The following is a 23241-nucleotide window of genomic DNA, read 5'->3' as shown; positions in this document are numbered from 1 at the left end:
AAAGCTGGCCATATGATTAGATTTCTTTCGTATCGCATGCAGGCTGAATGAAAGCATTCCTGTTAATGCTATGCAGAAGAATGATGAATCTCCCACTATAGCTATTGTATTCTGACATCTAGCAACCAGCTGTCAGAATACCTGAACAGTGGTTGCATCTAATTGGATGTAGCCGCTACTGGACTGACAATTTTCAAACTGCCTATTATGATTTTTCAATTGAAAGATGTTGGTGAGAAAACCACCAACATAGCACATTTTGGACGATTCACCAGGAACACCAAGGACATCAGGAGCACAGAGCAAACAATCTACACCTCACCTCCTTCCCCCAGCAGTGATTGACAGAGGCTCTACATGCCTCTTGTGACGCCTGTGTGTGCTGCGCTCATAATGGCTGCACTTAAGCTGGCCATAGATGGATCCCCCCCCATCTACACATTTCAGAAAGATAAAGGGAATCCTCCCCGCTGTGTAATTCTATCCTGACAGTGGGAATTCCTCTGCTGTTAGAATACACTGATCAGAGCTGCAGCCTATTACCTGCATGAGCTGATCAAGTGGAAATTTTCCAACAATCCCGTTTGAGAAAAGCCAATTGTTAGGTTGGACTCTCTTTCTCTGACACTCACTCTCTCTCTCTGACTCTCTGCCATAGGTAGATCGAAATGTGGTCAGTCCCTGCTGAACTGGCCTAAGTGCGTTCCATCTACCGCTAGCTTTAGAGTTGTAGTACAGAGTGAGAAATTGCACATAAAGGAGACTCATATGGGACATGGCAGAGCGATAGAACGGGGAGTGTGTCAATACAGCCAGGTGACAATTTGAACAGTGGCAGAGGAAGGCATTTAGAGAAATAGATAGTAAATGTAAGTTATTTGTAACTGTTTTATGAAGAAAAAAAAGTTTTTTTTTTTTTTAAAAAGGTCTGGTCATGTGATCTCGCAGCTCCAGGCTCGCAGGCTCCCCTGTATCTGAAGCAGCTTCTGAGCTGCTGCAGGGGAGAGGAGAAAGCATCAACAATGGCTGGACCATGGGAGCCTATGGGTGACATCACAGCTCAGCAGACCTTTTTCGGTCATGCCCCCACGACAGAAACCAGCCACTTTCTGTCGGACCGGCTGCAGTACACACGGACCAGATGTCAGCTGGTATCTATTGAACTGGCCGATTCCACCCGATAGTCAGCCCGCGTGTACTAGGCTTTTGGCTCTTCTACTTTGGTTTAGCAAGGAACAGTAGAAACTTGACACCTCAGCGCTAAGAAGTCACAGAGAAGCTTGCCATGGGATATGCAAATGAAATGACCACTGTGCACTGCGACTGGATGATTGTGGTGATGCCGCCCTCCTCAGATAGGGAAATCTAAAACTATCCAAACAACAAGCGCAAGCAACTAGTGCATTATCCACAACACTTTATTAAAAAGGTAAAAGATACAAATTATACACACAAGCCAAAATGGGAAAGTAGCATGTCATAAATTCAAAAACCAGAAGAAATCAGCCCTCCAACCTCATAGGTCCAACCGGATGACCGAACCAGCTGATGCGTTTCGGGGAACTGGCCCCCTTCCTCAGAGCAAAGACTGGTTATTCACCCAACTTCCACTTCATATTAAAGTAATGCAAGAAAACTCCCACCTCCTCTTAAGGTGGAAGGGAAAGGAAAGGGGTAAGAGTTCAAAAAGGATAACACCACTCTTGATGGTCCCAAGTGGACTTTGTCAGTTTAAGCTTTGCAGCCACCATTGGGGATGTTTATGAACACAGCAAAAAAAGAATCCATCTCAAGGTGTAAAATGAAACACTGACTTTATTTTTGCAGCTGTTCAGCAGGGATGCTGACACACTGCCTGTCATTCAGATACCTCCGGAAAGGAGGAGATTCCACAATCTGCATGTATGACTTCATCATGAAAAACAAGGCACAGCAGGAATGTAAAAATTAGCACTTAACATCAAAAATGGCTTTAATTGAGATTACAATAACTTGTATTGTTTCCAAATGCACTTTAACTCACCTTTAAAGTTTTGTATTTTCTGCCAAGATGCTGAAGATTAATGTTTGCACAGCTGAGTCATTGCAACATAATGATATTTGAATCGCAGCCACGAGTCAATGTGTTTACGTAAATTGTAGTCGGACAAGCTCTGTCTTAAATGATTTAAGTGGAGCTATAGTCAGATTTTAAAGCTAAACTCTAGGCCAAAAGCTAAATACACGGATAAAATAAATATCAGGGGCTGTTTTACCTGCCAATTGATTTGTATTTTTCGTCCACCCGGTTCTGAGATTTACACAGCACAAACTGGGCTGGTAGGGAGGAGACCCAATTTACTTTGCTGTAGAAGCAGCACACTGATAAGCTCATCACGCTGTCACTCTGCTCTCTCCTCCTATTAGTATGCTCTTTCACTGCAGTGCAACTGATTGGTTCCCTGTGCTGCCCTCCCCCTCCCAATCTAAGACAGTTATTTTGCAATGAAATATCCATAAAGCAGACACAAAATTTTACCTTTACTGTTCCTGACCGAAGTGAGCCAAATGTATTTATTTTATTTACAGGTATTTATGTAGCGACGATAATTTACACAGTACTTTAGATATGTTCATTCATTCTCAAGAGCTTACAATTTAAGGTCCCTAAATTACATACATACACATACAAGGGTCAGTTTTATACAGGAGCCAATTAAAAGCAGTAGTAAACAAAAAAACAAAAAAACTTTTCCCCTGCAAGGCAATGTTATAATGCGTTAGTATGCATCTCATACAAGCACATTATGTGCGCATGCACCAGTGACATCACCAGTGGCTACACATGTAAATATCTCCTAGATGGTGCATGTTTAGGAGATATATACTGTACCTACAGCTAAGCTTTATTATAGGCTTACCTGTAAGTAAAACAAACAAATCCACTTTACCCTACCAGCATGTCTTTGGAGTTCAGGAGGAAACCCCTGCAAGCTCCTTGCAGGTAATGTCATGGTCGGGATTCAAGCGGATGACCCTAGTCCCGCAACGTGGAAACGCTACCTACTAAGTCACTATGCTGCCCACCTCTTGTTTGTATCACACATGCCCTCCTTCCCAGACACTGCAGCTCACGGGAAAGTTTTAGCAGTGCTGTCAATCAAAAAAGGGGGCAGGACTAGGAGGGCCAGGTGCCAACTGACAAGCTACAGGCTTGTTAATGAGCAGAGACAATTCTGATAGTCAGGCCTCCAGCAAGATTTTATTTTATCCAATGCAGTGCAAGCAGGCACATCCTACATGAGTGGGGCAACTCTGCTCTTAGCTCAAGAGCAGTGCAGCATCATTGTCACCCCATCACAGGAAACTGCATTAGGCGGACTTCACTGGCAGAATAATTAGGTTATTTGTGGGACTTTTTCTATTTAATAGAAATAAAATCCGATTTGTGTTTCAGGGCTTCTCACAGTAATGGTATTTGCACAGTAGTTATATGAATCCAACAAAGTCCTTTATAAAAGGATCATGTGGTGCCTGTATGCAAACAGGCTGGGGCAGTATGCAAATTAAGAAAGGTGAGAAAGAGCTTGTGCAAGAACACGGATACGCTCACAATAAGACCCAAGTGATGCGCCTGCAGCTTCTTAATAGGCACAACTACTTCTGGCTCTATGTGAATGTAGATTGTCCATTCCTATTAAACTTTGTGCATGTTAAAGCACAAGGTTGCTAAGCTCTGTTCTCTGTTATAATTAAGTGCTGCAGCACATTGTTTAACCACCTCAATACAGGGCACTTACACCCCCTTCCTGCCCAAGCCATTTTTCAGTTTTCAGCGCTGTCGCACTTTGAATGACAATTGCGCGGTCATGTTACACTGCACCCTAATTAAATTTTTATCATTTTTTCCCCACAAATAGAGCTTTCTTTTGGTGGTATTTGATCACCTCTGCGGTTTTTATTTATTGCGCTATAAACAAAAGAAGAGGGACAATTTTGAAAAAACACAATATTTTTTACTTTTTGCTATAATAAATATCCAATTTTTTTTTTTTTAACAAATTTTTTCCTCAGTTTAGGCCGATATGTATTCTTCTACATATTTTTGGTAAAAAAAAATTGCGATAAGCGTATATTGATTGGTTTGCGCAAAAGTTATAGCGTCTACAAAATAGGGGATAGATTTATAGCATTTTTATTATTTATTTATTTTTTACTAGTAATGGCGGCGATCTGCAATTTTTATTGTGACTGCGATATTGCGGCGGACACATCGGACACTTTTGACACATTTTTGGGACCATTCACATTTATACAGCGATCAATGCTATAAAATTGCATTGATTACTGTGTAAATGTGACTGGCAGGGAAGGGGTTAACACTAGGGGGCGCTCGAGGGGTTAATGTATGACCTAAGGAGGTGATTCTAACTGTGGGGGGAGGGGACTGACTGGGGGAGGTGACCGATCGCTGTCCCTATGTACAAGGGACACGCCATCGGTCTCCTCTCCTCTCTGACAGGATGTGGATCTGTGTTTACATGCACAGATCCACGCTCCTGCTCTGTTACCCGTCAATCGCGGGTGCCCGGCGGACATCGCGGCCGCCGGGCACGCGCACCGGGTCTCGAGCGACGCAGCGGGCGCCCCCTAGTGGCTCGGGAGGGCGAGGACGTCATATGACGTCCTCCCAGAACAACAGAAGCTTCGTCCCGCCGTCATATGACGGTGGGCGGTGGCTTAGTGGTTAATAGGAGGCCCTAGTTTAATGTTGAAATACACGATATTACCAAAAGTATTGGGACGTCTGCCTTTACGAGCACATGAAGTTTAATGGCATCTCAGTCTTAGCCTGGATGCACACCTATGCATTTTTAGTGCATTTTGCAGATTTGCACTACAGTCCATTTAACATGGTTTCCTATAGAACACGTTCTGTAGTGCAAATCTGCAAAATGCAAAAAGTACTAAAAATGCATAGGTGTGAATCCAGCCTAAGTCCGTAGGGTTCAATATTGAGTTGACCCGCCCTTTGCAGCTAGAACAGCTTCAACTCTTCTGGGAAGGCTGTCCACAAGGTTTAGGAGTGTGTCTATGGGAACGTTTGACCATTCTTCCAGAAGTGTATTTGTGAGGTCAGGTGCTGATGTGGACGAGAAGGCCTGGCTTGCAGTCTCTACTCTAATTCATCCCAAAGGTGTTTTATTGGGTTGAGGTCAGGACTCTGTGCAGGGCAGTCATGTTCCTCCACCTCAAACTCGCTCATCCATGCCTTTTATGAACCTTGCTTTGTGCATTGGGCCAAATCATTTGATGGAGGGGGGATTATGGTGTGGGCTTGTTTTTCCAGGGGTTGGGTTTCCAGTGAAGGGAACTCTTAAGGCGTCAGCATACCAAGACATTTTGGGCAATTTTATGCTTCCAACTTTGTGGGAACAGTTTGGGGATGGCCCCTTCCTGTTCCAACATGACTGCCCACCAGTGCACAAAGCAAGGTCCATAATGACATGGATGAGCGCGTTTGGGGTGGAGAAACTTGACTGGCCTACACAGAGTCCTGTCTTCAACCCGATAGAACACCTTTGGGATGAATTAGAGCAGAGACTGCAAGCCAGGCCTGCTCTTCCAACATCAGTGCCTGACCTCACCAATGCGCTTCTGGAAGAATGGTCAAACATTCCCATAGACACACTCCTAAACCTTGTGGACATCCTTCCCAGAAGAGTTGAAGCCATTATAGCTGCAGAGTGTGGGCTAACTCAATATTAAACCCTACGGGACTAAGGCCTGGTTCACACCTAGGCATTTTTTAGTGCGTTTTCAGTTTTGCAGAAACACACTACAGTCCATTTAACATGGTTTCCTATGGATGTGGTTCACATCTGTGCATTTTATGGAAAGGGCCAGGGCTTTTTTCTGGTTTTTGGTTCCATAGACTTCAATGGATCAAAAGCGTGTATTGAAAAATGCACCTGCAATATGCAAACTGCAGCCTGCATAGGTGCGAATCAGGACTTAGGCTGGATTCACACCTATGCAGTTTTAGTGCTTTTTGCATTTTTCAGATTTGCACTACAGTCCATTTAACATGGTTTCCTATGGAACACATTCTGTAGTGCAAATCTGCAAAATGCAAAAAGCACTAAAAATGCATAGGTGTGAATCCAGCCTTAGGCTGGATTCACATCTATGCATTTTTAGTGCTTTTTGCACTACAGAATGATATAGGGTATATCTGAAGCCAAGTAGAGTAGAGTATAAAACAAGGTATAATAAAAAGACAGCATGGTAGGCAAGATGTCAGGGGGGGGGGGGGGGGGGGAAAGCAACTAGACTTTAGGCTTGATTCACACCTATGCATTATTAGTGCTTTTTGCATTTTGCAGATTTGCACTACAGCCCACTTAACATGGTTTCCTATAGAACACGTTCTGTAGAGCAAGTCTACAAAATGCGAAAAGCATTAAAAATGCATAGGTGTGAATCAAGCCTTACACTTTAACATGCCTAAAGAGCACATAACAAGAGCAAGACACAATCACCATGTATATTATAGGCTTCTATCTCTAAGTGATTCTTTCTACAAGTGATATGCACTTCAATCTCTGCACTTCAGCTATTGCAGGAAGCAAACAAATATAGCAAACTGCACTGGAAAGCAGCTAACAGACTGCAGGTGACCCTGTCTCTCTATTAAGCTCTCCTTCCACTCTGTACCATGCGCTCTCTACCACTCGTGTCCTCTCTCCTCAAACTCTCTTACCTTCACCCCTCTTCTCCACCCCCCTGCTTATACATATTACCCTGCCTTCTGTCCTCTCCCTACTACTGCTCCTAACTCTTGCTCATTCTACATCCATACACTGATAAAACCTCCAGTACTCTGAGACATGCCCCTTCATATAAATCACATTCCCACCTTACCTCCCTCACCCTCCTGCTTCTCCTAACCTCTGGTGACATATCCCCAAACCCTGGGCCACCATCATCTGTCTTAGCCCAATGCTCCCATCCCCCTACTCAGTCTGGCAGGAGCCACAATCCTCAGAACTTGGTCTCTATTCCTCTTCTTTCCAAAACCAGCCCCCACCCCCCCCCTTTTCCTGTGCCCTTTGGAATGCACACTCTGTAACAAACTCACCGCCCTCCACAACCTCTTTATCACAAATTCCTTTAACCTACTTGCCATTACTGAAACCTGGCTTCATGAATCAGATACTACTTCTCCTGCTTTCTTCTCCCATGGGGGCCTTCTCTGGACTCACTCCCCCAGACCAACTGGATGGAAGGGAGGTGGAGTGGGAATCCTTCTAGCCCCATGCAGCACCTATCAGGTATTTCACCCACCTCCCTCTCTGACACATTGCATTTGTCTATTCTCTCCCATTTATCTAAGAATTGCTGTCATCTACCGGCCCCCTGGACCAGTATCAGCCTTCCTTGATGACTTCTCTGCCTGGCTACCCTACTTTCTCTCTTCTGAAATCCCCACAATTATTCTCGGTGACTTCAACATCCCTGTTAACACTAATACTACTATTACTTCTAAACTTCTCGGTCTAACCTCGTTGATTGACCTGAAGCAATGGATACAGGCTCCTACTCACTCCAACAGCAATACCCTTGACCTTGTCTTTTCCTATCTGTGCACTCCGTGCAACCTTTCCAACAATCCTCTCCCACTCTCTGATCATCACCTTATTAGTTTTGCTCTCTCCCTGTCTTCCACCTCCTCTCCCTCCAAACGCCTAACAGTTACACGTGAAAACCTTTGCCACCTCAACCCTTCTCTTCTCTACTCTGCTACTGATCACCTCTATGACAAAATCTCACCCCTGTCCTGCCCCAACCTAGCCACTTTCATCTACAACAGCTCACTGTCTTCCTCCCTAGACAAGCTTGTCTCCCTCACTACACGCAGAATTAGGCGTTGACTGCTACAACCCTGGCAAACAGAGGATACCAGAAGTCTCAGAAAATGTAGCCACGGTCTTCAGCGTCTGTGGCATAAGTTCCAGGAAGACTTCACACAATATAAATCTGCCCTCCTAAAATACTATTCCTGCCTTCACACTGCCAAACAGACCTACTTTATTACACTCATTGACACCTTCTCATCCAGTCCACTTCAACTCTTCTCTACCTTCAACACTCTACTCTGTCCTCCACTGCCTCCACCCACCAACTCACTCACTGCCCAGGAGATCGCCAATCACTTCAAAACTAAGATTGATACAATTCCTGAGGAGATCTCCAAGCTCTCTAAAACATGCGCTAGTCACCCCCATACTTAAAAAGCCCTCACTGCACCCCACGAATCTTAACAACCTACGTCCCATCTCCTTACAAATTTTTGAAAGACTGGTCTACAACCGACTAAGTGACCATGAATAAACTTCTTGATCCCCTTCAGCCTGGATTTCGCCCTCAACACTCCATGGAAACTGCTCTCCTTAAACTCTCAAATGACCTACTAACTGCCTTTGACACAGTGGACCACCCCCTCCTCCTCAATAAACTCCACTCCTTTGGTCTCTGTGACTGTACTCTTCGCTGGTTCTCATCCTACCTATCCCAACGCTCCTTCAGTGTCACTTACAACTCTACTTCCTCCTCTCCTCTTCCTTTCTCCGTTGGGATTCCCCAAGGTTCTGTTCTTGGACCTCTCCTTTTCTCAATCTACATCACCTCCCTGGGTCAGTTGATTGCCTCCCACGGCTTTAAATATAATCTCTATGCTGATGACACCCAAATCTATCTCTCTACCCCCCCAGCTCTCTCTGTCTCCTCATGCATTACCAACTTACTAGCAGACATATCAGCCTGGATGTCACATCACTTCCTCAAACTCAACCTATCCAAAACCGAGCTCGTGATATTTCCTCCCTCAGGTGCCGCTTCCCCTGATTTCTCTGTCAATATCAACAGCTCAACTAACAACGAGTCCTCCCACACCAAGGTCCTAGGTGTAATCCTGGACTCTGAACTAACCTTTCGGCCCCACATCCTATCGCTGTCCAAAATTTGCTGCCTCAAGCTCCGCAACATCTCCAAGATACGCCCCTTCCTAACCAATGTCACCACAAAGCTTATAATCCACTCCCTGGTCATCTCCCACCTTGACTACTGCAACTCCCTCCTCATTGGCTTACCTCTAAATAGGCTACCCCACTTCAGTCCATCATGAACGCTGCTGCCAGGCTCATCCACCTCACAAACTGCTCAGCGTCTGCTATACCCCTCTGCCAATCCCTCCATTGGCTGCCACTCAGTCACCGAATTAAATTCAAGATAATAAATATAACTTACAAAGCCATCCACAACCTGGCCCCCAGCTACATCTCTAACCTAGTCTCAAAATACCAACCTAATCGGTCTCTTCGCTCCTCCCAAGACCTCCTGCTCTCAAACTCCCTTGTCACCTCATCCCATGCTCGCCTTCAGGACTTCTCCAGAGCCTCTCCCATCCTCTGGAACGCTGTACCCCAATCAGTCCGATTTTCTCCTACTTTAGCCACTTTCAGATGATCCCTGAAAACTCATCTCTTTAGAGAAGCCTATCTGGCCCCCACATAACAACTGTACATTTATCTTCGCAATCAGCACATCACCCACAGTTATTACCTCTTGTATCTCTCTATTAGATTGTAAGCTCTAAGGAGCAGGGCCCTATGATTCCTACTGTATTAAAGTGTATTGTATTTGTACTGTCTACCCTCAAGTTGTACGTAAACTGTTGGCGCTATATAAATCCTGAATAATAAATTATTATTATAAAAAAAAAAAAACAACCCCATCTGCACAGCCGTGTCCAGAAAGCATAAAAAAAAAAAAAAAATAATTAAAACAAAAAAAAAAACAAAAAAAAAAAAAAAAAACACTTTTTGGTGTGCAAGGTTTGGTTTACATCACTGCGGGCTGTATGTAGGGCAGCTAGGGTTGGCACCTCATGCCTTTAAAACCGAACACATATTAAACAGGTTCTGTGGCTAATTAAGGTGGTAATTCAACTAACTTGGTGCCTTATCTGCATTAAATTAGCCTCAGAACCTGTGTAATTCATAGGTGTTGGGGTTTAAAGGGATGAGGTGGCAGCCCATTCATTTCAGTAGGTTTCACTACCCACAGAAAACGCAGGAGGAAAAAGTCCCCAACTGTTTTTTAAATGACGCCCCATTGAACCACATGGTGCTGAAGCAACTGCGAAGACGTAGGCATTTTGCCAATGAGAGAGATGACAATAATTATTAACAGCACCCAGCGTGACTGCTAAAGAGTGGCACATTTCTCGCGCTTGTTGGGAAAGGCGATTGTGCATGCGTTCCTGACATGCTTTAATGTGAACCCAGTCTTAATACGTTTCTATATTAAAAACAATCCACAGATCAACACTTCACTTGTATGACTAGATATTCTTTTGACAATTCTTACATAGTCAAGCTCACAAGTATTTATCCTTATAGATTTAATACAAGGACGTGTGTGTGTGTGTGTGTGTGTGTGTGTACGTACTATAGATTTTAAACATTTATATGTGATGGTGGCTTTATAAGCTTTTTGAGTATACTCCATTCATAGACCTCATACACACTATTAGATTTTCTGCAGATTTTTGTCTTCAAATTTACCAAAACCATGTAGTGCAAGGGCCTGCCTGATTGCATACATATTGAAACTCTTAAGGTTTGACCTCATATTATATGGTTTTGGTAAATCTAAAGACAAAAATCTGCAGAAAATCTAATAGTGTGTATGGGGCCAAAGACTCAGGCTGGACATACATTAGAAAATTTCTCTTTAGGATTTGTCAAAACCATATAATATGGAGCTTAAACCTTAACACTTTCAGTTTGTATGCAATCAGGCAGGCCCTTGCATTACATAGTTGAAGATAAATCTAAAGTAAATTGAATGAGAAAATTGTATAATGTATTGCCAGCTTCAGGCTACATTCACACAAGGATTTAGTGACTCCTAGTGGCAAGAATCTAGGATTCCTATGACAGGAGGTGACAGCTGTCTGCAGGTAGCTGCAGCCGTTGAGCCCATACATTGCAATGACAGGCTGTCAGCAACCGTAGTTATTCGTGATGGTTCACACAGCCAGTGATTACCTGCAGTGATCATGGCTGGACACACAAAGCTGTCAATCTCAGCCACAGGAATCAGTAGATTCTTGCAGCTGGGATTTGCAGCATGGCTAAACACCCATACAAACGTAGCCTAACTCCACATTTGTTGAGAAAAAAACATTGATTAATGTACATTGCAGAAATTTTAACAAACTTTGTAGCAGATTCCTACCTTTTGTTGGGAAGAAATGGCTGCTCCTTTCACCAGACTGCTCCTGACTGGGAGGGGCTCATTCATTATAATCAGCTGGTGCACTTTCTGTGTTCTAATGAGACAAGCTGCATCCCTTTAGAAGTAATTAACCCTTAAGCTTGCCTGCATCAATCTTTTTTTTTTTTCATTCAACCAGCTGGTTTAACCACTTCAGCCCCGGAAGAATTTTCCCCACTTCCTGACCAGGCCATTTTTTGCGATACTAAACTGCGTTTAACTGACAATTGCGTGGTCATGCAACGTTGTACCGTAACAAAATTTGTGTCCTTTTTTTCCCACAAATAGAGCTTCCTTTTGGTGGTATTTGATCACCTGTGCTTTTTTTATTTTATAAACAAAAGAAGAGTGACAATTTTGAAAAAAAAACAATATTTTTTACTTTTTGCTATAATAAATATCCCAAAGTTAAAAACAAAAAAAAAATCTTCATCAATTTAGGCCAATATGTATTCTACATATTTTTGGTAAAAAAAAATTGCAATAAGCATATATTGATTGGTTATAGCATCTACAAAATAGGGGAAAGAATTATAGCATTTTTATTTATTTTTTTACGAGTAATGGCGGCGATCAGCAATTTTTATCGGGACTATGACATTGCGGCGGACAGATCGGACACTTTTTTTGGGACATATATATACAGCAATCAGAGCTAAAAATAGCCACTGATTACTGTATAAATGTCACTGGCAGGGAAGGGGTTAACATTAGGAGGCGATCAAGGGGTTAAATGTGTGTTCCCTCAGTGTGTTCTAACTGTGGGGGGATGGGACTGACTGGTGGAGGAGACTGATCCTTGTTCCTAAGCACTTCTGTCTCCTCACCCCTGACAGAACGGGAATTTGTGTGTTTACACACACAAATCCCCGTTCTGGCTCTGTCAGGAGCGATCGCGGGTGCCCAGCAGACAACACAGCCGCCGGGCACGTGCATCGGCTTCTAAGTGAGCCGTACAGCTACAGCGATTCACACAGGGGAGCCATTCTGCCGCCGTCAGACGGCGGGAGGTCGGCAAGCGGTTAAGTAATAAAAATTATATGATTTCCCCATCCACCCATTCAATGTGGATGGGGGAATCCTTCCACTGTGCTATTGTGTTCTCACAGCAACCGCTGTCAGAACACACTGATCAGTGTTGCCGGCTATGGCTGGTGAAAAAAACCAACAGGCTTTTTGCAGGAGATCAACTTCTGTACAACCAGCCTGATTATACATGGATCGAAATTCATCCAGCTGAACTATTTAAATGTCAGTCCATGTATGGCTGCCTTTAGGGAGTATCTCACCAAAACTTACATTTCTATTACAGGTGTGTCTAAAAACTGACCGATATCTTAGGCCCCTTTCACACGAGGCAGACTCCGCTTCCACGGAGTCCGCCTCGGTCCGCAGGCTCAGCGGTAGATCTCTCCATTGATCTCCGCTGAGCCGGCGGATGACAGGTCCCTCTCTGCTCACTGAGCGGGGAGGGGCTTGTTGAGTGCCGCTCCTGCCTATGGAGAGATCGGACGAAAATGGACAGCATGTCCATTTTCATCAGATCTCACCCAATCCGATCCGCCAGAGACGGATCTGAACATAGGGCCATCCGTCTGCTTTTAGCGGATTGGACCGAGTCGGATGTCAGCGGACATGTCTCCGCTGACATCCATCGCTCCATAGGCTAACATGGAGCGTCCGTTCAGGTCCGCCGTCAAAACTGACAGGCGGACCTGAATGGTCCGACCGTGTGAAAGGGGCCTATGGCTGACCACACACTATACAATCTGATTGCACAATCTCCCTTAGATCTACTGTCAACTTTGTAGTACAAGAGCCTGTGTGATTTGATACTGATTGAATGGATTGTTTAGATTTGTCCTCATGTTACATACAGTAGCTTTGGTAAATCTAAATGGGGATTGCACAATTAAATTGTATAGTGTATGGTCAGCTTAAGTGCAGCCAAATAATAAAATGTTTGTCTCATCTGACCATAACACCTTCTTCCATGTGGCCTCAGAATCTTCAAGGTGTGTTTGTTTAGTCTAGGCGCATATCTATACGGTTGTGGTTGATGCGGTTTTCAGTTGCATTTTGCGGTGTGTTGCGTTTTTAAACCCACTTTTTTAATGCGCTTTTGCATGTAGCTTTCATTATGTGTTTTTTTTTTCTCTTCAAATGCATTGTATATAGCTGGTTGCTAAGGAGCAGGCTGGGAAGCCAGCCGCTGCGTCCCTAACAACTGATGTGTCATCATCTGTCAGCAGGGCACCCCGCTGACAACTGAATGTAAAAAAAAAAAAAGAAATGCGGGCAAAAGAAAATCAGGAAAAAACCTGCTTGAGGCCCCCCCCATATCCATCCATACCATGCTCTTCAGGTTTGGTATGAATTTGGAGGGGAACCCCACGCCATAAAAAAACAGCATGCCATAAAAAAACAGCATGGTGTTCCCCCCCCCCGTCAAATCCATACCAGACCCTTCACCCAAAAAGTGTCAAAAATAAATAAAAACAGTACACAGGTTTTTGACAAAGTCCTTTATTAAAAATGAAGAATGTCCCCTGTCGTACCTCCAACGTGTCTTCTTTGTTTGATGTTGTCTTTTCCCTCCACTGATGTCTTCTTTTTGTGGTTCTTCCTCTGGTTCTTCTCCCTACACGGTCTTCTTCCTCTGGTTGTTCTGGCGGTCCTTCTCCCTCCTTTGAGGTCTTCTCCCTCCGCTGATGTCTTCTTTCTCTGATTCTTCCTCCGTTTCTTCTCCCTACACGGTCTTCTTCCTCGGGTTCTTCTGCCGGTCCTTCTCCCTCCACTGAGGTCTTCTCCCTCCGCTGATGTCTTCTTTCTCTGATTCTTCCTCCGGTTCTTCTCCCTACACGGTCTTCTTCCTCGGGTTCTTCTGCCGGTCCTTCTCCCTCCACTGAGGTCTTCTCCCTCCACTGATGTCTTCTTTCTCTGGTTCTTCCTCCGTTTCTTCTCCCTACACGGTCTTCTTCCTCTGGTTTCTCTGCCGGTCCTTCTCCCTCCACTGAGGTCTTCTCCTTCCACTGATGTCTTCTTTCTCTGGTTCTTCCTCCGGTTCTTCTCCCACACATGTGATATTTATCGTATTTCCAAGATGGAAAGTAAGAGAAAAGGTACTCAATGGGGCACAGACAGCAAAAAAATATTGCTTATATACCTATACTTTAAGCAGAGATCTTGTGATATTTAGCAATTAACACTGCAGAGAGCTTGAAGCAGCGTTTTCACCATGGAAAGGTCTTTCATTCCTTGCATTAGTCTTTAACAGCAAGACACACTTAAGCCTCATACACACGATTGGACTTTATACAAACTTTCCCGTGGATTTCTGTACAAAGGGCGTTGCCCGTGAACTTGTTAAGCATACACACAGCAGGACTTTTTAGGCAACAAACACGAACGTAGTGACGTTTCAACGTACTGAGGACACTTAAAAAAGATGATGTTCAATTCTCCGGCGCCACCCTTTGGTCAACTTCTGTATTGTTGTCTGATCTTTTGCATTGGTTCTGATCATGTGTGTTTGTACTTTGTACTAAAGTCCGATGGTTTTGTGTACACATGATCGGACTTGCCGACGTCGGACCTTTGTTGCCGCCAAGTTTGTCTGTTCGCACAGCCAACATTTGTCCGATGAAAACCGAAATAGTTTGTCTGATGGAGCTGGAGCGCACACACGGTCAGATGTTGCCTTAAAACAGCTAATTTGCATGTTTGGTGTCAAAAAGTCCGATCATGTGTATGGGCCTTTACACTTACACAGTTTGAACTGGATGGACTATTTTTCTTTTTTTGCTTACCTAATATGTAACGATGTAAGACTGTTATCATAATCTTATATTAACAATGAATCTGTATTACAAATGCTTGTCATTATTTATATTTTACAGTACGGGATGGTATTTGATGCTGGCTCCTCACACACCTCGCTTTTTATTTATCAATGGCCCACAGATAAGGAAAACAACACAGGCGTGGTAAGCCAGACACACGTGTGTGATGTAGAAGGTAAGTGACCAGCACAGTAATGGCCAGTACCTTCAGGATTCTGTTTTCATGCTATCACTCACTGTAATGGAGCTCTCTAGTGGTTTTCACATAGTTACTGCATGTAGGCAGGTCGCCATTGCTGACATCCTTTGGAAAATAATTTACTGCCAACCCTACTCGCACAACAAGTAAAGTCAGAACTCCCAATGTTCTGTCTCAGTGAAGCCAGAGGATCAGCATGGACTAGCATGTCTAGAAAATTATTAGCAATAGAAGTTCATAATAGTTTTCTGATCACAATTTCTCTCACACCCCAGCAATAAATCAATACTGCTTTCATAGCTTTAGAGGTGTATAGCACCTGATGTTGGGGGGTCAGCTTCCGGGCTGCAGATGATAACAACACATAGGGGGTTATTTATGAAAGGCAAATCCACTTTACACTACAGGTGCACTGCAAGTGCACTTGGAAGTGCAGTCACTTTAAATCTGAGGGGTAGATCTGAAATGAGGGGAAGCTCTGCTGATTTTATCAGCTAATCATGTTAAAGCAAAAATGCTGTTTTTTATTTTCCTTGCATGTCGCCCTCGGATCTACAGCGACTGCACTTTTCCTTTTCCTTTAGTAAATAACCCCCATGGCGTGTGCAATTCAATTTTTATCCCTTTTATAGCTTTAAAAATTGACAAAACCTTTTTAAAAAAAATAACAATTGTATCTGCATTACCCAACTTTCCTTTTTAGCATGATGTTTATTGCAAAGTGACAAGTGCACTATAAAAAAAGATTGGTGATCATTTATGTTTGATTTCACACTGCTTTATTATCACATTCAGTTTTTCCATGTCATCGAGTGTGTCTGGAGAGATCCACCATCTGCCTCTAAGAGGTTGTTGTTGGGACCTTTCCTCAAACCGCTCACATGCTTTTTACTCTCATCCTGTCTGCGCCTCATCTACACATCTGGCTTTCTGAAGCTCTCCAGTTTATAATAAACAGACTTCCTCTGCAGTAAGGCAGCACAGACTCAGGTGTCTAATAACCCCTATACAAGAGAACATCTGGGTCTATTTTCCTGTATATCTCAGGGCAAAAAACATATGAAGTAAATCTCTACAATACTTCATATGACCACTTGACCTCCAGAAGATTTACCCCCTTTATGACCCAGCCATTTTTTGCGATACGGCACTGCATTACTTTAACTGACAATTACACGTTCGCGCGATGCTGTACACAAATAAAATGTATGCCCTTTTCCCCCACAAATAGAGCTTTCTTTTGGTGGTATTTGATCACCTCTGCGTTCTTTTTTGCGCTATGAACAAAAAAAGACTGATTATTAAAAAAAAACAACAATATTTTTTACTTTCTGCTATAAAACATATACAATAAAAAAATTGAAAAAAAATGAATTTCTTTATCAATTTAGGCCATTCTGCATTCTGCTACATATTTTTGGTAAAAAAATACCAATAGACGTATATTGATTGTGTCGTGCAAAAGATATAGCGTATACAAACTATGGGATATTTTTATTTTATGTTTATTTTATTTTTATTTTTTTACTAGTAATGGTGGCGATCAGCTACTTATAGTGGGTCTGCGATATTGTGACGGACAATTTGGACACCTGACACTTTTTACAATTTTTGGGGGCCAGTGACATTATTGCATTGATCAGTGATAAAAATAAATGCACTGCCACTGTACTAATGACAATAGCTGGGAAGCGGTTAACATCTGGGGCGATCAAAGAGTTAAATGTGTTCCTAGTCTTTAGAGTTTTTCTCTAAACTGTGGGAGGTGCTTTTACTAGGGAAAAGCATGGATACTAGTCCCTGCTTTGCAAGAACACAGGATCAATGCCTTCCCTACTGACAGAATGGCGATCTGCCTTGATTACATAGGGTGCCGGCGGACATAGAGTCCATGGTACTCACTGCTGGGCTCCCGCTGTGTGTGTTCACAGCAGGAGGGGGACGCCAGCAGCGTGCATGTGTGTGCCCTGCCTGGAAGATCCGGCACACAGGTGCCGCCCTGTAGCAGTAAAACTGCTACAGGGCGAACCTGAAGAGGTTAAACCCTGTTTTTCCCTCTAAAAACCTTGCAAGTACCAACAAAAATACCTGTTGATGTTCAAGAAATGCACGTTTTGTGGACTGAGCAGCCCTGCCAGTTGTCTTTTGATAAACTACTCAAACCCTCCCAACTCTTCCATTTCTACAACATAGACCCCAATTATTCTGTAGTCCCAGCTAAGAACTAGGAGGGCTAATTAGATACCTTGAGATAACACAGAAAGTTTGCACAGGACAGATCTGATATCCTGACATTATCAACAGGGTATTTTGTGCATTTATTGAACCAATATAAGAAAACAATTTGGTAAAATGGTAAATGTAACAGATCAAAAGTTGGCAAAAAAGAGTTAATGTAAGGGTTGTCATATACTTTAGGTGAACCAGACCTGGCCTAATATGGTTCTAATGTAATAACAGTGCTGAAGTACAGAAACTTGTGGTGCTCGCAAACACCCAAGTCAAAAGCATTACCCACCTATGGTGGATTGAATATACGGGAGTAGCAGGGGTACAAAATAGAACAAAAAAGGGAAAAAAAGCCAACATTTATAGGCAGAGAGGTTTCACAGACATGTTAGAGGCATCATGAGATGGAAGGGGTACCAAGTTTCCACAGCTTGCAAACTTGGTTAGAGAGATGTGATGTAAGGATGGAGGGTCTAGATAATGGGGGAACATGGGAGTGTGATTTTAAAGTGTATGAGGAGACACGGGGGCCAGGGGCTCTATGGGGGCCACATGATTTTTAATGGCAGCTCCAGTATCTTTAACCACAATACCAGGCCTATTCTGGCACTTCTCTCCTTCATGTAAAAATCATAATTATTTTGCTAGAAAATTACTCAGAACCCCCAAACATTATAAATGTTTTTTTTAGCAGACACCCTTGGGAATAAAATGGCGGTCACTGCAACTTTTTATCTCACATGGTATTTGCGCAATAATTTTTCAAACGCCTTTTTTTGGAAAAAAATAACAGTAAAGTTAGCCCAATTTTTGTGTATAATGTGAAAGATGTTACGTCGAGTAAATAGATACCTAACATGTCACGTTTTAAAATTGCGCACGATCATGGAATGGCGCCAAACTTCATTACTTAAAAATCTCCATAGGCGACATTTTAAAATTTTTTACAGGTTACCAGTTTAGAGTTACAGAGGAGGTCTAGTACTAGAATTGTTGCACGTGCTCTAACGCACACGGCGATACCTCACATGTGTGGTTTGAGCAGCGTTTACATATGTGGGCGGGACTTACGTGTGCACTCGCTTCTGAGCGCGGGCTAATTTTTTTTATTTTTACACTTTTTTTTACACTTTTTTTTACATTTTTTTTTGATCACTTTTATTCCTATTACAAGGGATGTAAACATCCCTTGTAATAGGAATCTATGTGACAGGTCCTCTTTATGGTGAGATGTGAGGTCAATAAGACCCCACATCTCTCCTCCAGGCTGGAAAGCATGAGATTGGGGGAAAAAATTCACTGATCTCATGCTGATCTCATGCTGACAGCTGCGATTGCGGCTTCGTTTATTTCCGGGTACCTGGGCGTGACGTCATAACGTTGCGCCCGCGCCTTCGGCGGTCATAGAGATGACTGGTGACCATCTGGTCACCGGAAATCTCTATCGTCCTCATCCAGCACCGGCCGATTCTTTCTCCGGGCCTCCGATGGCACGGGAGAACCCGGAGAAGCACCGGATGGTAGCAGGAGGGGGGGGGGTGTCCCCTTCCATCGCCTATAAGAACGATCAGCGGCGGAACTGCCACTATGATCATTCTTATCATGCACAGAATCGCCAGCTGCAAAGAGTGCAGGCATCATTCAGATATCCCCCCTAAAAGTCAAGGACGTCATTTTACTATGGCCAGGTATTGAAGTGGTTCTGAGTAAATAGGCTAAAACAAGTATTCAGATCTGAAAGGTCACAGTGAAGTCATGTCATTTGCCTAGATGAAGGTGATATGGTCTCTGGACTTGCAGTAAATTGTAAATGTGAAGACCATTACCATTAGGGACTGAGAGAGGCTAAGGTTTCCGAAACACCTTCTCTGTAAGAAAAATAGGGCTCAACTGTAAGCAGAACCTGCTTACATAATTGCTACTTGTAATTTCCCCTATGTACAAATATGATTACAAACTACCCACAAAAAAAAAAAAAATTATATACATTTCCCCATTTCCTTATTGTACATTATCTGCACAACCATCTCTACATTTATAACCAACCATGTGTGGTCTGGGCCTAACTAACCAATCCATTCAGTTTATATCTAAACAGGATTGTACAACAGCTTGTAGCCAATATAAAGTGAATGTCTGGGCGAAATAAAATAAAATATTCATTACACGCATACATTACATACACATTTATCGTTGTTTTATCCCTTTACAAATGCGGCAAGCAAAGAAAATTACCTGCTGATCTGTAATGCCGCGTACACACGGTCGGACTTTTCGTCTACAAAAGTCCAACGGACGCTGACGGACTAAAGCTGGCTGGTAATCCGATCGTGTGTGGGCTTCTCCGGACTTTCAACGGACTTTTTTAGCCTAAAATCCGACGGACTTTAGATTTGAAGCATGCTTCAAATCTTTACGTCGTAAGTACGACGGACCCCGAAGTCCACTCGTCTGTATGCTAGTCCGACGGACAAAAAAACGACGCATGCTCATAAGCAAAAACTAAACGGAAGCACTCGGTCTAGTAAAACTAGTGTTCGTATTGTAGGTAGCACATTCATCACGCTGCAAAATCTGTGATCGTTGAATGCAGCGCATTTTATTTCTTCTTTACGAAGGCTCTAAAGAACGAAGGTGTTTTGCTGTTCATAATCAGAGTTCTCCCAAACTGATTTCTGGATTCTTTTTCTCTTTGATCTCATGAATGATATAGTATGCCTTTTTAAAACAATGTTTCCATACTAATAATACTTTTTCCCCCTTTTTTTTTTTTTTTTTTTTTTTTTTAGGTTTGTAAAGTTAACACAAAGAACCCATTCTTATTTTTTTTTTTTATAGTGTTTATTTTTTAGTTTTTAGATAAAGTTAACCCAAAGCACCGTTTTTGGTTACGTAATTTTTTTGATTTTCAAGACTTACCACTTGAACATTATTAACATTAGTAATGTATTTTTGGTGTGTTTTTTTTCTAACTCAATGAGATTGTTGTCCCTTGTTAATTTAACATTGTGTGTAAAATCAATGATTTCAAAGAAAACACATAAAGTCTTTTGCTAAACTCAAAAAATATCCATTTATTCATGGTCAAAATAAAATAAAGAGGAAGTCAACGCTGGAAAAAGTCGGTGTACCAGAAAATTGGGATCTTGAGGAGTCCATATAAGAGGGAGCACAATCTGGTCCAAGAATCCCAGAGATCAACAGCACCAGCAGATGATCTAGATGTCCCCAGACTGTGGTCCTACAACAGCCTGCGTCTTCTGTCAGACCAGACTGAACCCAGGTCATCATTTTCTTCTCTTCCCTGCAGCCTTTCCTCCACGCTGCCCTGCAGCCTTCCCTGTAGCCTTCTTTTGAGGCTGTGGCTCTGGTGTTTCAGTTGTGGCAGGAGGAGGAGGAGGAGGAGGAGGAGGAGGAGGAGGAGGAGGGGGGGCTGCCTCATGTAGTTGGGTGTTTTGTGTTAGCGTGCCCTGCAGCCCCTTATGGATTGTTTCCCCAAATAGGCGCTCACAAATGAGGCGCTGCTCCCTATTCATCTGAAGAAGCCTGCTGGCTAAGTAGCAGCCATAGGATTCTTCCGCTTCGGGGGGGCTCCTTAAAAAACGGGTGGCCTCTTGCATGAGGCGCAGGGATGCGTCCTGTGTGACCATCCCCTTCCTGGCCCTTTTTTTGGGAAGGTGGAGGGGAGGCACTTGGGATTCGGTCAGGCTCCTACTGGGCCCAGCCACCTCACTTGGCCCAGCCACCTCACTTGGCCCAGCCACCTCACTGGGAGCAGCCACCTCACTGGGAGCAGCCACCTCCTGCCTGACACTGGGCCCAGCCTCCTCCAGGATGATGGTGAATCCGGCCTCCTCCAGGCTGTCCATGGGCCCGGTCTCCTCCTGCCTGCCACTTTCCCCACATTCCTCCTGGATGGACTCATCCTGTGTATAAAAAAAGGACAATAGTTTGAGTATATTTTTTGGGGTTCATCAATGACACACAGTTTGCTTCTCATGAATAGCAAATTCAATGTGAATACTTCTCTTTAATAAAAGAGTCTAATCAGACACCCTAATTATTTCAAGCAGGTGCCAAACATATTTAGCCACTACTGTCAATTGATATGTATACCCAATTTTGAGTGCCAAATTATTTTAGACAATTATAACATCCAGTTAACATCATTAATATTAGTACAGTAAATATTTGTTAAAATAATTTACCTGACTCCAGATGGTCATATCTGGTTCATCCAGGATGGAAGACCCAGCTTGCTCCTCATCAGCCTCTGCTGGGGTGGAGGGAAGGGTGGAGGGAAGGGTGGAGGGAAGGGTTGAAAGTGATGGCCTGGCTTCATTCTGGTCATCCAGAAAACGGAGTTGATTGTAGTACCACAGCCTGGGTACATAAACATCATCTGCTGATGCTCCTGATCTCCTTGATTCCTGGATCTTCTTATGCTCCCTCTTATACATGTTCCTCAAGACCCCAATTTTTTTGAGCAATGTCTCCATTGTTGCTTCCGGGATGGTCGCCTGGACAAAGGCCAGAAGTCTCTCCAGCGTTGACTTCCTCACATGCTTAGCATAATACTGAGGGTGTTTCACCTCCCACAAATTCCTCATCTCTCGATATTTGGAAATAAAAGATGTAAGGAACTCTGGATCCTTAAATAGGGGATTCATTATATCTGGAAAAGATGAAGTCACAAGACAAAAAACACTTTTATTATAGGTTTCGGCTAACCCCTCATCATCTTCTCCCTATGTAGGCCTCATCAATCTATCAAGCCATATAGGCCGCTTGCTACAAAGTCATGACCATAAAAACCAAAAAAAAAAAAAAAATATCTAAAATTACCTTCGTTTTGTAACGTCCAGGTCCACTATCACCTACCACAGAACGTACGTACGACACGTGCGCAAGGCCCCTCTTTATACACTACGCATGTGTGAAACTCCGCCTGCGTCGCCCGCCCCTGACGTTCGAAATTAACTCATGTTCTCCGCCCCCCTAATTCGACGCACAGAACGTACGTACGACACGTGCGCAAGGCCCCTCTTTATACACTACGCATGTGTGAAACTCCGCCTGCGTCGCCCGCCCCTGACGTTCGATTTTAACTCATGTTCTCCGCCCATTTTTTGTTACGGCGCGTAGTGGAGTTAAAGAATGGCGGAGACACCTGAAATGTTGACGACCTCAGGTAGTGGAGACAGCCCGGAGGCAGGAACGTCAGCGAAATCTATGAGGCCTAGATTTAAGGCCTCTAATATGAGTTTTAAAGAGATGGTGGAGATGGTGGCCATTCTTCACAAAGACGACTATGATGGCAATTATGGGCCGTACGCACGGCCAAATTTGCGCAAGGCCAAAATAATGGCGAAGGTCGTGGAGACTTTGCAGGCATCTTTTGGGGTCCAGCGCTCCAAAGATCAACTGCGAAAAAGATGGTCTGACCTGAAACTCAGGGAGCCGGATCAATACCGACGTATCCGGAAAGTTCTTAAAAAAAGTAAGTACTTGTCGTGTTTTTCTCTTGTGTTTATTACCTTGTATATTGCTCCATGTGCTTTTCCTTCCTATCCGATTTTTGTTTTCATCGTTTTAAACGATCTTTTAAGAAACCTCGTTACATATCTATAGATATATATCTATATATAC

At 43.4% G+C, this 23241-nt stretch overlaps 1 protein-coding gene across 3 annotated transcripts in view; it reads left to right on the top strand.

Moving 5' to 3' along the window:
• Positions 1 to 23241, top strand: part of LOC141108400 (ectonucleoside triphosphate diphosphohydrolase 8-like) — a 71823-nt gene that overhangs the window by 25631 nt on the left and 22951 nt on the right. For all 3 annotated transcript variants that reach the window (XM_073599983.1, XM_073599981.1, XM_073599982.1), the window contains one exon: positions 15222 to 15339. In XM_073599983.1, the coding sequence (XP_073456084.1) occupies positions 15228 to 15339 (112 nt within the window). In that variant the 5' untranslated portion in view covers positions 15222 to 15227. The remainder of the gene's footprint in view (positions 1 to 15221; positions 15340 to 23241) is intronic.

This window comes from Aquarana catesbeiana, linkage group LG09 (assembly GCF_042186555.1).
Source record: "Aquarana catesbeiana isolate 2022-GZ linkage group LG09, ASM4218655v1, whole genome shotgun sequence".
NCBI classification, from domain to species: Eukaryota; Metazoa; Chordata; class Amphibia; order Anura; family Ranidae; genus Aquarana; species Aquarana catesbeiana.
Note: the sequence above shows the minus strand (reverse complement) of the source record. Positions and strands in the feature narration are given on the sequence as shown.